The 15,071-nt window shown below is 49.2% G+C and overlaps 1 protein-coding gene across 1 annotated transcript; it reads left to right on the top strand.

Moving 5' to 3' along the window:
* Positions 1 to 1,929: 1,929 nt before the first annotated feature.
* On the top strand, positions 1,930 to 14,756 carry NOBOX (NOBOX oogenesis homeobox). The gene is given in 11 exon segments (XM_055281485.2): positions 1,930 to 2,014; positions 7,331 to 7,452; positions 10,003 to 10,085; positions 10,337 to 10,908; positions 11,638 to 11,796; positions 11,799 to 11,839; positions 12,083 to 12,189; positions 12,464 to 12,549; positions 12,768 to 12,996; positions 13,363 to 13,667; positions 14,414 to 14,756. Coding segments are annotated over 11 exon segments (2,091 nt in total). The 3' UTR covers positions 14,716 to 14,756.
* Positions 14,757 to 15,071: the final 315 nt, after the last annotated feature.

Below are 15,071 nucleotides of genomic sequence, written 5' to 3'. Positions count from 1 at the left end.
CCCTAGTTTCTGGATTCTTCAGTTCTCAAAATGGCCAATCCATATTTTCAGGAAGCATTATAACTTAATGTGCTTACCGAATACCTGTAATGTATCAAATCGTGAATTTCCCAAAACTGCAAATTGTGCCATGAATCTGATAATTTTCTCTCTCTTCCAACTAAAAGGTCCACATTATTCGTTCATTTATTCACTCAACAAACAGTTAACACTTAGAGCCCAGCCACTGTGCTAGATATGTCCTATACACAGGTATACATTGTTGAAACAAACTGGGATAGTTTCTGTACCCATGAAACTTAAAATATAGTAAAAGAGCTAGATTGTAAACAAATAAACATATAATTACATATTGTGTTAAGAGTTATAATGGAAACAAAAGAAAATCTCAGAAGGCAGATGTTAAGTAGATAATGTGGCTGAAGGACTTGACAGTGAGGGATACCATTTAAACCAAATCCTGGCTATGAACTAGTCACAAGAACAAAGAGAATAGTTTGGCCAAGCACAGGAACAGCGTATGTGAACACCTTGAAATGGGAAAATTTGATCTATTTCAAGTGCTTGAAGGATCAGAAGAGTCCCCTGAGATGAAGCTGGGGTAGTAAACCGGAGCCAGATCACACAGGACCACAGCAAGAAGTTTTAATTTTCCTCTAAGTACACTGGAAAATCACTGAAGCACACAAATAGGAGAAAAACATACGTGACTTAATTTACTTTTTTTTTTGAGACAGAATCTCGCTCTGTAGCCAGAGTGCAGTGGCGCCATCAGCTCACTGCAAGCTCAGCCTCCCAGGTTCAAGTGATTCTCCTGCCTCAGCCTCCTGAGTAGATGAGACTACAGGCGTGCACCACCATGCCCAGCTAATTTTTTTGTATTTTTAGTAGAGACAGGGTTTCACCATGTTGGCCAGGATGGTCTCCATCTCTTGACCTCGTGATCCTCCTGCCTTGGTCTCCCAAATTGCTGAGATTACCGGCATGAGCCACCGCACCCGGCCTTAATTTACATTTTAAGACTTTCACATGCAAGTCTCTGGAAAATGGGTGACAGTGGGCTGGGAGTAGAAAGAGGGCAACAGGAATAATCTGGCAGTTTCTACAGAGATGTGTGTGAGACAGAAATCAAGGGTGATTCCAGCTGGGTGGAGGATACAAAGATTGGGAGGACAGGAGGAGTGACAAGTTTGGCGGTGGGAATCAGGAATTCAGTCTGAAAATCAGGTTAAGTTTGAGCGATGTGTTTCCCTTGCTCAGGAGCCCACATCAACAGAGAAGCTGAAGAACTGGACCTTGGAGCAGGATCTCGAAGAGCTCAGATCATAAACTAGGTCTCCTGACTCAAGGATGCATATCCAGTGATACCTAGTACATCTCTAGTTCCAAGTATGGCTTTTCCCTCTCTGTTGCTCTGCTCTCCTTTTCCTTAGGACTGCTCTGAATAAGAGCCTGACTGAGCTCCGGGTTGCCCACTCACAACCTACACTGCCTTGCACCACCTTAATAACATATGCAGCATGCAGCAATGCAGCTTGTAAAACAGAAACGATCAGAAGCCCTTTGCAAAACAAAGGCTGGATCTTATAGCCTATCCAGTTTGATTGCTTCCTTCCAAGCAACGGAATGACAGGTTTTGCAGCCCTAATTATTTGTCAGGTAATCAATCTAGTCTGCTATCACTGTTTAATCTCTACGCCTCACTAAATGCAAGCCTAATATTTCACCAGTCTCTCCTCCGTGCAAAGGAAGCTGCTCCCAGCTTCTAACCCACACTACTGATCTTGCCCTTGATTGACATCAAGCAAAGGAGATATTTAAAGACAAGCTCAAGTATCTCCAATTTTACAGATCTAGAATTGTCACCATAAAGTTAGTGAGCTTAAAGTTTGTTGCCCCAAAAGGACAGAGGAACCTGCTGGCCATGACATGGCTCTCCTTTTGACACTAACATCGCCAGACCTGGAGGGTACCTGGGACACCAGAGACAAGGTTGGCTTCGAAGCCCAGGAGGGTGAGCTCATGTCCTGGAAGCAACAGCAAAATTGTGAGCACCACACTCTGAACAGAAGACAGAGTTGTCTTCCCATACACTGAGGACTCTTGGTAGAGCATCCCCTCTTGGGAGCCAGTGACCCTAGACTCAAACATCGGAAAAATCTATCAAGCCACCAGCAGAACTGGTACAGCCCCAAGATACCAAAGGAGGAAAAAATACTTTGTTCAGGGACATTTCTTTCCTCTCACTAAAGATGCCGTGCTGGCTGTCAAGTTTATGAGCTCAGAATCCCGGACCCCTTCTTAAAGTTACCCTTAGCTGTCCACTTGGCCAGCCAGGCAGCCTGTCTATTCCTGTGAAATAAACAGCTTCAGGGCCTCTCATGGGCTTGGGACTATTAAAAAAATATAGAAAGAGACCAATAACCAAGTGGAAGAGGTTTTTATTTTTTAAAAGCCATTAAGGGAAAAAGATACAAGCTTTATTTCAAATTTGCCTTTTTAATTTTTTAAAATGTATAATATTTAAGTTAAAAAGATTGCTCCAACAGTTGAAAAATGGTTAAATTACAGTACTGCCACTCAAATTCTGAAGACTGAAACAATACAGAACTGTGCTTTTCATAGCACATTTTAAGAGAGACATGCTTGAAATTATATATGGAGTGTAATTACAATCATGAAAATCATATACAAAACAGCAATAATGGAAAAAATGCTGTGAGGAAATGAGCCAAATTGTTAATAACTGATACTGTTGTTTGATGAGAAATATCATCTTTTTCCTTAATTGTTCAGTATTTACCCTTTTTTTCTAATAAATTTGCATTCCTATTGAGACATGTTATTGTTTTACTTTTACAACAAGTTAGATATAAATTCTTCTGCTTGCCCACCCACAGCCCTGTTAAAGACGTAGACATCATTTAAATCTATATTTTAAAGTTACCATCAAGGAAAGGTTAATAATGCTACTATACCAAAATATTATTTCTGTGAATTATATTTAACCAAGTCCAGGAGAACCAAACTTGTGGTCAGAACACTAGAATCAACTTTTTTCCTGCTTTTTGAGGTAACTGTAGATTCACATGCAGTTGTAAGAAATAATACAGGGATTCAATATACCCTTTCCCCATTTTACATCTTCTGTCATGCCAGTACAATACCACACCAGGAAGTTGACTTTGATACAATCTGTGACCTTACTCAGATTTCACCAGTTTTCATGCCCTAGTGTGTATTTAGTTCTGTGCAGTTTTATCTTGTGTGTAGACTTGTGGAACCACCACTATAGGCAAGATTCAGAATGGTTCCATCACTGCTACTATGCTTTTCAACTCACAGCCACTTCCCTCCCCTGCTCCCTAACTCCTGGCAATGGTCAACTTTTTGTCACTGAACAATGATCCATCCCCCATGCAGGATTCACTATACCAGTATAGTGATGGATACAATCAAATCAACAGTGTAGCCTAGTGTTTAGGAGTGCAGGCAGGAACCAGACTAACTGGGTTCAGATCTGAGGTGGCCACTGTCATCTTTGGAGAAGTATTAAACTCTTTATGCTACAGTTTCTTCAATAAGATGGGGATAATCATATAATAGAACTTCATAGGGTTGTTAGAATTCAGAGTTGATACTTACAAAGCAAGAAAGCACCGGGCATGAATAGATGCATGTTACCATCTAAGAACTCCCAATCCAGTGGAGAATACACAAAAAGCTAATCAGTTCAGCCTGTGTGCGGTGATGTAATATAAATGTAAACACAGTACAAGGGGAGAACCTAGGAGGGGGCAGTTAATTCTGGCTGTGGAAGGCTGAGCCAGGCTTCCCCAGAAAGGGAATATTTGGGTTGTTTGGATTTTGAAGGATGAGTAAGACTTTGCCTGGGAAAAAAAAAAAAGTTTCATGCTGATGAACAGCTTGATCAGTGACCCTGAGAAGGCATGACCATTTCTACGGCATAAAAGCTTGGAACAAAAACCTGGAAGAGTGGGGGAGACTGGGGGGGGGCGGGGAAGTGGTGGTAGCCAAAGAGGAAGCCTGAGTGAAGGTTGGGGCCGGGTTTTGAGGGGTCCTTAGATGCCATGCTATAATTAGCAACAGCGATTGCAATCCTGGAGAAGACTAGAATAGAATAGAAAGAAGAAAGTGCCTCCAAAACTCAGGCACATCAGGAGAAGAGAATTAGAATGGATGGTGAAAGTACGTTCTAAATTACAAAACACCAGTAGTGGTGATTAATTGTAAACAATAGCAGCAGCAGCAGCAGCAGAATATTTTAAACACAGTCACCATTCTCCTTAAACACAGATTATCCTGAGTGTCTGGGGCAAGGGCATTAGAAGTTACAACGCTAATTCACGCCAGAACTTGTCCTCGCCCTGCCCGGCAGTTCCCCTCTAGCCAGGTGTTCCTAATTCCCTTCACAGGCAACCTGAAACCATCCTTTTCTGGGATTTCCAAAGGAAGCCCCTGGGCAGATACTTTGGCAGTTGCCAGTGTCTCTCCCAGTCTCTAGGACCATTCACTTTTTCCCTGTCATTGGTCCCCAGTATTTATCCAATCATCCGGCCATTTGCCCGGGCTCTGGCAGTGCTGGTCCCTGAGCACATGCCTGGCTCAGGATTCCCTTCGCTCTCTCTGCTTTGGAAAGGTCATCTCTTCCTGGTGGTTTTCCGGGGGCCCTGACCTCCCATACTTGCTGTGACTATGATCTCCCTGGCTAGGGCCTGTGCAGATTTCTGCCTGTCTTTCACAACTTATTCTTGCCTTTCTGGTCCTAGGTGTTCCAATGACCTGATGCTGCCTACACTGGGGTGTGGCCCATAGAACAAGAACTCATTACCTTGTGGTTTTGCTTCAAAAAATGTTCTCAATCAGCCGCCTTCTTCGGGTCATTTTTCTCATTATAGAGAAAGAGGGAGAAGGACCAAGAACACTTATTTCACTTACTCTTCATAGACTGAAAAAAATTAACTACTTTTTTTTAGTATCAGACACTTTTCTTTTTGTTCTGGCATTCTCATATATGTGAGGGGAAAAAAAGATTTTGGAAGAAACGGCTCTTGCTAAGTGCATGGTGGTAATTGTGTAAAGTCTAGCTCTGAAAACTAAGAAACCAAAAAAAAAAAAATTAAAAATTAAAAAAAATACCTCCCTGTCCCCTAAACAAAGTTGATTGAGTCTATGAACTAGTCAGCTGATCACAAAGATGAAACGCAACCAAACAGGACTTAGGAAGAAACAGCCCCAAGTTTCCCTGAAACAATACCTTGTTGTCCTCTATATAATTGAGCCATCTCTTTGCTCTAGCCAGTATTTTAACTTCCATGACAAACCTCCCTCACTTGAAGTTGATCCATGGAAGATATGACTTAACAGGATATATCAAAAACACAACACCTTCCCAACAACTCACCAGACATTTTCCCACGCAATGTACATCTTAGATAAAATTCACTTGCAGCCAGTAAAATTCTTCATGTAAATAAAACATCCAACTATATTACTTGTGGAAAAAAAAACTCATTTCTATGTTTGGAAAAATGCCAGTTTTTTTTCTTTTTCTTTTTTGAGATGGAGTCTCACCTGTCACCCAGGCTGGAGTGCAGTGGTATGATCTCGACTCACTCCAACCTCCACCTCCTGAGTTCCAGCAATTCTCCTGCCTCAGCCTCCCAAGGAGCTGGGATTACAGGCATGAGCCACTGTGCCCTGCTGGAAAAGTGCCAATATTTTAAATTCTCTAAGTCCCTATGCCAATCTATTGCAGAGTTAGACCCTGTATCTTTCACAGTTTGTGGAAGGGTGCCATACAGCCTATGGACAATTTGGATCTTTGCTTTCTGACCTTCACCCTGGCAGAGGGGAGCCAGCTAGAGAGAGGAAATACAACATAAACAATGGCAGAGAAGGATGACTTATTTTCAGTTTAATGTGACAGGATAATCTGTTAAGAAATTAATTGCACCCCACTTCTCACTGCAGCAGACACCTCAGTAAAGGACAAAAGGTCATTTCCTTTCCCCACACAGGCCCCTACCATCCCTTGCCCCTACTCCTATCCCCAGGATAGTTTTAACTGACTTTGTTTTTGCAAAGTCTAAAAGTGTCTCAAACTCTGAAATGTACAAAAATTACCCGAGGGGCTTCGAATGGATGTTTCTGGGTACCTCCTTGAACCAACCAATTAAGATTTCTGGGGATTGGAACCCCCATTTTAAACAAATTCCCTAAGAAATTCTGATCCAGGGGGTTTTAAGAACATTCTTTGAGAAACATTAGGCCAAGAAAGACACACACACAACACCACTGAAATACCTGGGTGGGCAACACAGGCGAGCTGAGGATCCAGGGCAAAGACCCAGATCTCAGAGCTTGGTGTTCATCCTGGCAGTCAGGGGTCACTGTCAGGTTTTAAGTGGGACTGTGATGTGGTAAACTCCACAGCTCATAGCCCACATGTCGCCTTCTCCAAGAAGCTTCCATTCTAGTCCAGAAGGGGTTCCTGCTCCTCCGTGCTCCATACTAGCCTTTCACACTTCTAACTCACCGCTGACCACATTACCCTAACATGATCATTTGATGATCTCCCCTCCACCAGTAAGCTTCTGTGAGCAAGGACGTGCCTGGTTTCCATTTACCATGTCACCACCAAATGGTCCTGATTTTTCACCATCAAATTATCCCGGAAGCAACATCAGTGCCCCACAACTCCTTGCTCACTTGTCCTGGAATGCTTCATTTCTAGCAGAGAAACTGGGCCCCATCTATCTGAACACCTCATAAAACAGAGGCTATCCACCTTATGGAAGGCATCAGAATGAAGCAGCAGATGCCTGAAGTCTTGATCATATTCGAAGTTAATTAGTTTACATTTTTGTGTTTCAGAAAGAACTAAAGCTCTCACAGTCCTCCAAAGTCCACATGTGTAGGCCAAGCCCCTCGAGGCAATTAAAGGAATAGGAAAATGTACCCACAGCTGATTTCAGCATGGAAGCACGTGGTGTCCAGAGTCTTTTAAATCCTTAAAGCAAAACACCTGGATTCTGTTCTCGGCCGCCCCGCTCCCCACCCAGCTCCGAGCACCTGTTTCTATCTGACCCGCCCTCTGACTTTCTACCCCTCCCCGCTCAGGAGAAGAGGCAAGAATTTTTAAATTCTGATTTTGCTTGTATAAAGATAGTAAGAAACATTCCGTGAACCAGGAATCATAAGGCAGTACCCCTGTGAGATCTCCCCTAAGAAAGTCCCTTCCATTTTCAGAGAATAAAACCGAAACACCAAATGGATGGAAACACAGTGACCACACCGTCCCCGGCAGGGCTGCCCCTGGCTGTACCTGAATTTCCTCTGTGTGGGCTGTACCGGATCTACGGAGTCTGTGGCTCTTTCAGCTCCTTCATCATCTAGTGCAGCCTTTGTGCGCAGGAGACCCTCAAATCAGTACGGGGGCGAGCGCGGTGGCTCCCGCCTGTAATTCCAGCACTTTGGGAGGCCGAGGCGGGCAGATAACTTGAAGTCAGGAGTTCTAGCCCAGCCTAGCCAACGTGGTGAAACGCCGTCTCTACTAAAAATACAAAAAATTAGCCGGGTGTGGTGGCGGGAGTCTGTAGTCCCAGCTACTCGGGAGGCTGAGGCAGGAGAATCGCTTGAACCCGGGAGGCGGAGGTTGCAGTGAGCCGAGATCGCGCCACTGCACTCCAGCCTGGGCGACAGAGCGAGGCTCCGTCTCAAAAACAAAAACAAAATCAGGAAGGGGACTTTGAAGCTCCTTAATACTGAGGCTTGGAGGAGCCCTAGCATGGGTGTCGGGCAACCCAGCGCTTCCCCTTTGAGGAGTGGCTCTAGAAATCGCCTTCCACGGTCCACAGGGAAGGGCTTTAGCCACGATCCAGGACTGAGTCCTCCCTAGGGTGTGGGTGAGCCCCACGGCTGGGCCCAGCCCCCCGAAGACCACCGGGTAGCCTCGCTCCCGCTCCCCACCCCAGCCTCGCCTTCCAGCCCCGCCATGGGAGGGGCCGCCTGGAGGAGACCCGCACCTGGGCCTGGGCTCCTGGCTGGGGGAGCCCAGCAGGCGGCGCCCGGGCCCGGGTCCTCCCCGCCCTCGCAGCTGCCCCAACCGAGCCTCCAGGGCCGGCCTCGCCCTGGGGGTGGGGGTGAGGGGGCGCAGCCACGGGCTACAGCTCCCCCGGCCCGGCCCGTGCGGGTTGCACACCTGCTCGCCCGGCGAGGCTTCATTAGGCCGCGCCTGTGCATCACGGGCCGGCCGCGGCGGCGGCAGTCCAGGCCATGGAACCCACAGAGGATCCCTGCCAGGGACCGCTGGGTGAGTGTGGGGACCCCGTCGTGCGAGGGGGTCAGGCTTCGGGGGTTCGGGGAGGGGGGTGAGGCCTGTGATCACCAGGTCAGCGTTAGCCGACCTAAGAGCTTCAGTAGGCAGAGGGCCGGGTGGAGTCCGGTGGGGTAGGGTGGAAGGAGGCCGACCTCGCCGCGCCCTGTGCTTTGGGATTGCAACCCTCCCCCCAGCCTCCCGCCTCCAGTCTCCCAGCGCGCATGGGAGAGAACCCTGGGAGCCCCAGGACCCTTCTAGTCTTAGGTCTGACACCCGTCCCCTTCTTACTAGGGCACGTCACTCCCACAGGACATGTGCTTACGGAGCACCCACAGTGCTGGGTACCAGGCTTTTTGCTACAGTACAAGCTCTCCTAAAATGCTGTAAAACAAATTTGTCCCTGCTTCCTCACACCACCAGCCAGCTTTGTCCCTTCACTCCGTAGAGGCCTGCTCACCCTCTTCACCTGCCCAGACCCTCTCATGCAAGTCGGGTCCAGCCTGTGTCCTAAGAAAGGACTTGGAACAGCACCCTTGACCATGACCATCTTCCTTGACACTCTGTTAGAAAGTCATTCCTAGGGCCAGGCACGGTGGCTCACGTCTGTAATCCCAGCACTTTGGGAGCGCGAGGCTGGTGGACTACCTGAGGTCAGGAGTTGGAGACCAGCCTGGCCAACATGGCAAAACCCCATCTCTACTAAAAATACAAAAATTAGCTGGGTGTGGTGGCACACACCTGTAATCCCAGCTACTTGGGAGGCAGAGGCACGAGAATCACTTGAACCCAGCGGGCTAAGATTGCAGTGAGCTAGAATCGCACCGCTACACTCCAGCCTGGGCGACAGAGAGACTCCATCTCAAAAAAAAAAAAAGTTATTCCTTAAGACCTAGCTCACGCAATTTTCATTAAAGTAACAATAGCTCTTAGTCGTTACTTAGCATTCACTACAAATATTCCAATTTAGTTGGAAATGATAAAGCAGCTCCCTAAGCTGAGGGTTCTTGGGGTTATAAGTCAGTTGGGAGGTGAAAGTGGGGGGACCATTTGATGGCCCCAGGAAGGACTCCATGTGGTGATTAAGTACACAGAGTATGTGCTCAGGGTGCTGTGTGATCTTGGACATATTACTCTGCTGTCTCATCCTCATTCCTTCATCTGTTAGAAGGGAACATTAGCAGTGCCGTTCTCGCAGATATTAAATATGCACTGTGCTAATCTTTGAAAGGTGCTTTGCACCATGCCTGGAACATGGTAAGCTCCCGATGCATCAGCCAGCTCAAAGAAAGGAAGCCAAGCTTTAGGGATGAGTGGTAGGGTTTTTAGTTCTAGCTAGGTCACAGTTTCCTTACTGGAAAAAGAGGTTGACCAGAGAGTGAGATTCTGCTTTGCAGGGAGGGGGAGGAAGTGGATGTGCTGGATGGTAGGTGGTGGGGGGTGGGGCATGTATGGGGCTGAGGAGAGTTGGCAGAAACAGAGTTCCGTGGTTCTCCCTGTTACCTCTTTTGATGCTCTTGCCTCAGCTGCTGGAGACGATCGAATCCTGCCTTGTCCCTTCTCCAAGCAATAATGCCTGTTGTGCAGCAGAAACAGCATCCCACCTTGGGAGAAGCAGAATCTCTGTCAGTCTGTTTCTCTTTGTCTTCCTGGTCCATCCCCAGCCCCAACATGATCCCTTAGAGATACCTGAACAGTCCCTCAAACTCATACCCCTGGTGTCTGGGAAAAAGGGAACTCACAGGGAGTGAGTACCCCTAAATTAGGAGATACCATGAGCTAAGGCCGTCACAGAATTGCATAAATTTGTCTACATTTTTCAAAGAAGTTGGGTTATCTGATTTAATCCTCACAATAGTCAAGCTAGGAAGGTAAGTGTGGAATTATTACCCCATTTGATAGGTAGACAAATTAAAGCTTAAGATCAAACCGTCTGCAAAGCAGGAAGCAGCACTTCCTCCTGGTCCAGTTCTTCCTTCTCCCTGGTGCTAAGGTCAGTGGATGTTGGCTCCCCACAGGCCAGGAAGCTGGAGAGAAGCCCCTGGCTGCAGGACCCAGGGAGGAGGAACTGCTCCGGGGCTCAGCCCCTCATGCTCAGGACACTCAGAGTGAGGAACTGCCACCTTCCTGCACCATCTCAGGAGAGAAGAAGCGGCCAGCAGTCTCTGGAGAAGCCACCGGGGCTGATGCTGGGAGACTGTGCCCACCCCCCCGCTCCAGGGCTCCCCACAAAGACAGAACTCTAGCCCGCTCCAGGCCCCAGGCTCAGGGGGAAGACTGTTCCCTCCCAGTGGGAGAGGTGAAGACAGGAAAGAGGTCCTATTCTCCAGCCCCCGGGAAGCAGAAAAAGCCTAACGCCACGGGTCTGGCCCCAACATCCTCTCCTGGTGCCCCTAATTCAGCCCGTGCCACACACAACCCAGTGCCCTGTGGGTCAGGCCGGGGGCCCTGCCACCTGGCCAACCTCCTCAGTACATTGTCACAGAGCAACCAAAACAGAGACCAGAAGCAGGGGCCCCCGGAAGTGACCTGCCAAATTAGGAAAAAGACACGAACCCTATACCGCTCAGGTAAGTCCCTAAAGAGAGGAAATTGAAGAGATCTGGGGTCATCCTGGGGAAAGGTGAGGCTGTGCGAAGAATCTACCCCCAAGAGTCCCAAGGGATGGGGTTAGTTTGTATGTCACTTCGTCCCGGATTCTCTCTTGGGCCGTGGTAGTGCCACTATCTCTGACCCTCAGAGGGAAGGTTGGGTTATCACATCAGAAAATGAGATTGGAGCTGGGCACAGTGGCTCATGCCCGTAATCCCAGCACTTTGGGAGGCTGAGGCAGGTGGATTACCTAAAGTCAGGAGTTCGAGACCAGCCTGGCCATCATGGCGAAACCCCGCCTCTACCAAAAATACAAATATTAGCCAGACGTGGTGGCCTGTGCCTGTAATCCCAGCTATTCGGTAGGTTGAAGCAGGGGAATCACTTGAACCCTGGAGGCAGAGGTTGCAATGAGCTGAGATTGCGCCACTGCACTCCAGCCTAGGCTACAGAGTGAGACTCCGTCTAAAAAAGAAAAAAAAGAAAATGATGGGACCAGGGTAGAAGAGTAAGGAAAGTAAACATACAGCTCTCTGCTGTAGCACCCAAAAGCGAGAAGGCCCAGCCCAACAGGAGAAAGGCTTTGGGAAAGTGTTGGGTTAGCGGCGGCGGCCCCATCTGTTAGATACTTGATGAGCATCTCTCTTTCTCTTCACCTGCCTGTCACTGGCATTTGTCCTCCTCACACAAGTTTCTTCTTCTTTCAGATCAGCTGGAGGAGCTAGAGAGGATATTCCAAGAAGACCACTATCCTGACAGTGATAAACGCCGGGAGATTGCCCAGACGGTGGGGGTGACTCCCCAGCGCATCATGGTAAAGGGGGCCGGCTCACTGGTGGCAGGGTGGAGTGGCGGAGGGCCCACCATTGAACTCTCGAATTGCAGAGTGAGTGCTCAGCGGCAGCCTGGGTAGGAGCTGAATTGAGGCCTCAGACGTGGCTGTGTCCCTGACTGTTTCCAGAGTGCCACAGCCTGAGAGCATTAGGAGAGGAAGGCACTGCAGAGATTTTTGATAAAACTAGCCTGACAGAGGCCTCAGAAGCAGAGTGCTGTAGAGATTTCCAAAGTCCTGTAGCCCCTTGTGCAACAGCCAGGACCTAAGCCTCAGTCTCTGCCCTCTTCTCCAGTTCTTCAAGCACCTTTCCCCTGTAGGTGTGGTTCCAGAATCGCCGGGCCAAGTGGCGAAAAATGGAGAAACTGAATGGGAAAGAAAGCAAGGACAATCCTGCAGCCCCTGGCCCTGCCAGCAGTCAATGCCGGTCAGAATTCCTCCTCTTTCTGTATCATCCCTGTGGGTAGAAGTGGGGTCCAAGCTGGGATCCTGAGGGTCTAGAAGGAGAGCATTGGAAGGCTAGGCATGAGTCCTGGGGTTGCCAGCTAAGGTTTAGAGGGATTTTGGCTGCCATGGTATTGGAAAGTTGCCAATGCCCTGTAGGAGGCAGAGTTTGGGAATTGGTGTCTCTCCTGGCAATGAGGCACCTGTGCAAATTCAGAGACCAGCAAAGCTACAGTCTTCATTCTTCCTGCCTCCAGCTCTGCAGCTGAGCTCCTACCTGCTGTGCCCGTGGAGCCAAAGCCTGACCCTTTCCCTAAGGAGTCCCCTCTGGATACCTTTCCAGGTGAGTTCCCACCCTCAGAGCTGGGGGAAAATGGCAACTAAAGATAGTGAAGACAGTCCTTGTTTGATGGAGGTGGGAGTGACTGGAGTCCTCCAGTGTTTCAGCCAGCAGGGCCTATTCAGGGGGATCTGGGCATGGCTTGTGTCTACCATTCAGCAATGCCAAACCTGCCTCCCATTTCCTTACCCTTATAGCCCCTCTTTGCCTTCTGTTCCTAGAGCCCCCTATGCTGCTGACTTCTGATCAGACTTTGGCCCCCACCCAACCCAGTGAGGGTGCTCAGAGGGTGGTGACCCCCCCACTCTTCAGCCCCCCACCTGTGCGAAGGGCCGACCTTCCTTTCCCCCTTGGCCCTGTCCACACCCCCCAACTGATGCCACTGCTGATGGACGTTGCTGGCAGTGAGAGCAGCCACAAGGATGTTCCCTGTGGGTCCTGGGGGACAAGGTAAGGAACCTATGGGGGTAGGTCACTCGAGTTATCTGGGCGGGGGTAGAGGGGGTGTAGATGGAGAGAAGATAGACATTGAGAGAGGATAGGGTTAACTGAGAGGAGCACAGAGTAGTACAGGAGATGGGGATGAAAGGGATAAGGGGATCTGGGGAATGACCTAGGGGATCACAGCAATAGAGCAGACACAAGGGCAAGATGCTAGGAGCAGGAGCGGGGAGAAGAGGCAGCTGCAGCAGCCTTGCACGGCTGGGGTTACCATGGAGATAAGAAGGAGGTGAGAGGGAAGGACTCAGCTACTGTGGTAGGAACGGGGAGCTCCCCCACCCCTGCACCTCACCAGCTGTTCCTCTGTCCTTGCAGCATCACCCTGCCACCCCCCTGTTCATATTTGGAGGAGCTGGAGCCCCAGGATTACCAACAGAGCAACCAGCCAGGACCCTTCCAGTTCTCCCAGGCTCCACAGCCCCCACTCTTCCAGTCCCCTCAGCCCAAGTTTCCCTACCTCCCCACTTTCCCCTTCTCCACGCCCAGTTCACTGACGCTTCCACTGTCTGAAGACTCTCTGTTGACGTTTCCCTGTGGCCCCAGCGGGGGCACATCACAGGGCTATTGCCCAGGTGCCTCCTCAGGGCAGATCCTGATGCAGCCACCTGCTGGGAACATGGGTGAGTTGAGGCTGGGAGAGAAGGTCCCCTTGAGATTGAGGAAGGTGGGAGGGGACAAAGAGTCACATTATCTGGAGGGTAGACTGAGGCATGTCATGGGTGGCGAATGAAACCTTCTGTTTGCCCCTAGTTCTCTTTATTAAGCTCTTCTCCCTCGAATTCTGCAGAGGCTGCAGAGCACAGTGAGAGGTAGCAGAGAACTCTGGAGTTTAGCATTAGGAAAACAGGCTTGAAGTCCAGGTCAGGCAGTTACTAGCTCTCTTGAGTCTCGGTTTCTGGGACTCTGAAATGGGACTCACAGTTCTATGTTAGGGAGGGATTTGGTGAGGATTAGAAACAACAGGAGTGAAAATACTTGGCCTAGAGTAGATGGCAGCTAATATTCTGCTGGGCCACTTGGACCTCTGAAATCCCAGAAACATCTACCATATTTAAAACTAGATTCTAGCAGAAGGGGAGGAAAGATCAGGTGGTTCCTGGTCTCCTTGTTGCGTGTACGAAACAGCATTGGCCTGATCCATGGTTCACGTTGTGCCAATGTTACTAAACCACAGGACCTCGAGTGCTGGAGCCTGTGTGGTCCTAAGGACAGAGCCCGAGGCTACAGTTTGACCCAGACTTGCAGTGAGGCCCTAAGCTGCGTCTATGTGTGTTGGGGGCATGGGGGGATCTGTTGTAGAACACAGTGAATGATAGTTGATACTCTCAGTCCTGTCTGGTAATTCCTACACTCTCTGACCCCGCAGGTACAGCCTCTTGGAGTGACCCCTGTTTGCCAGAGCTGCCCTTCCCTGGTCCGTTCTGCCCGCAAGCTCTGGGGCATCCCCCAGGAGGGGATGGCTACTTTCCTGACCTATTTCCAACTCCCTGCCCCCAGGCTCTGGGCAGGCAGCCTTCGTCGGCTCTCTCTTGGCTGCCTGAAGGGGCCAGACCAGGGACTGGGTCCTTACTCAGCAAGGCAAAAGAGGAACCGCCAGCTGTTTCCCTGGATCAGCCCTCAGCACTGGAGGAGGCCAGCAGGGATGACAAGGATAGGCATGTCCCCTAGTTGGGGGGTCAAAGAGTGAAAAGAGGCTGCTTGGTGGGATAGGATTGGGCCCGCTGAGAGGACAGGGGTTGGAGGTTTGGGAAAGAGTGTGGTCTCTGTAGACTGAGGGGAGAGTCAGATGTTTCCCCTGTGTAGGCTTATCTTGCTGATATGAGAAGGAAGAAAGAGGGCTGGCCCTTCCCTTTTCTTCACATTCTGTGTGGGGGTCTTGAAGGAAGCAGGTGGCCTGTGTTACTTCTGAATGTTGTATCAGGTGTTTTTGTTTGTTTCCTATCCTTGCTTGACAAATGAGCTGGAGTGTCCACCGTAAGCAGTAAACTAGTCCGTCCTGGGGTTTTCTCTGTGCTTATGTGTCT

This window comes from Symphalangus syndactylus, chromosome 6 (genome assembly GCF_028878055.3).
Source record: "Symphalangus syndactylus isolate Jambi chromosome 6, NHGRI_mSymSyn1-v2.1_pri, whole genome shotgun sequence".
Lineage (NCBI taxonomy): Eukaryota > Metazoa > Chordata > Mammalia > Primates > Hylobatidae > Symphalangus > Symphalangus syndactylus.
The sequence above is the reverse complement of the archived record's forward strand: the minus strand, read 5'-3'. Positions and strand labels throughout refer to the sequence as shown.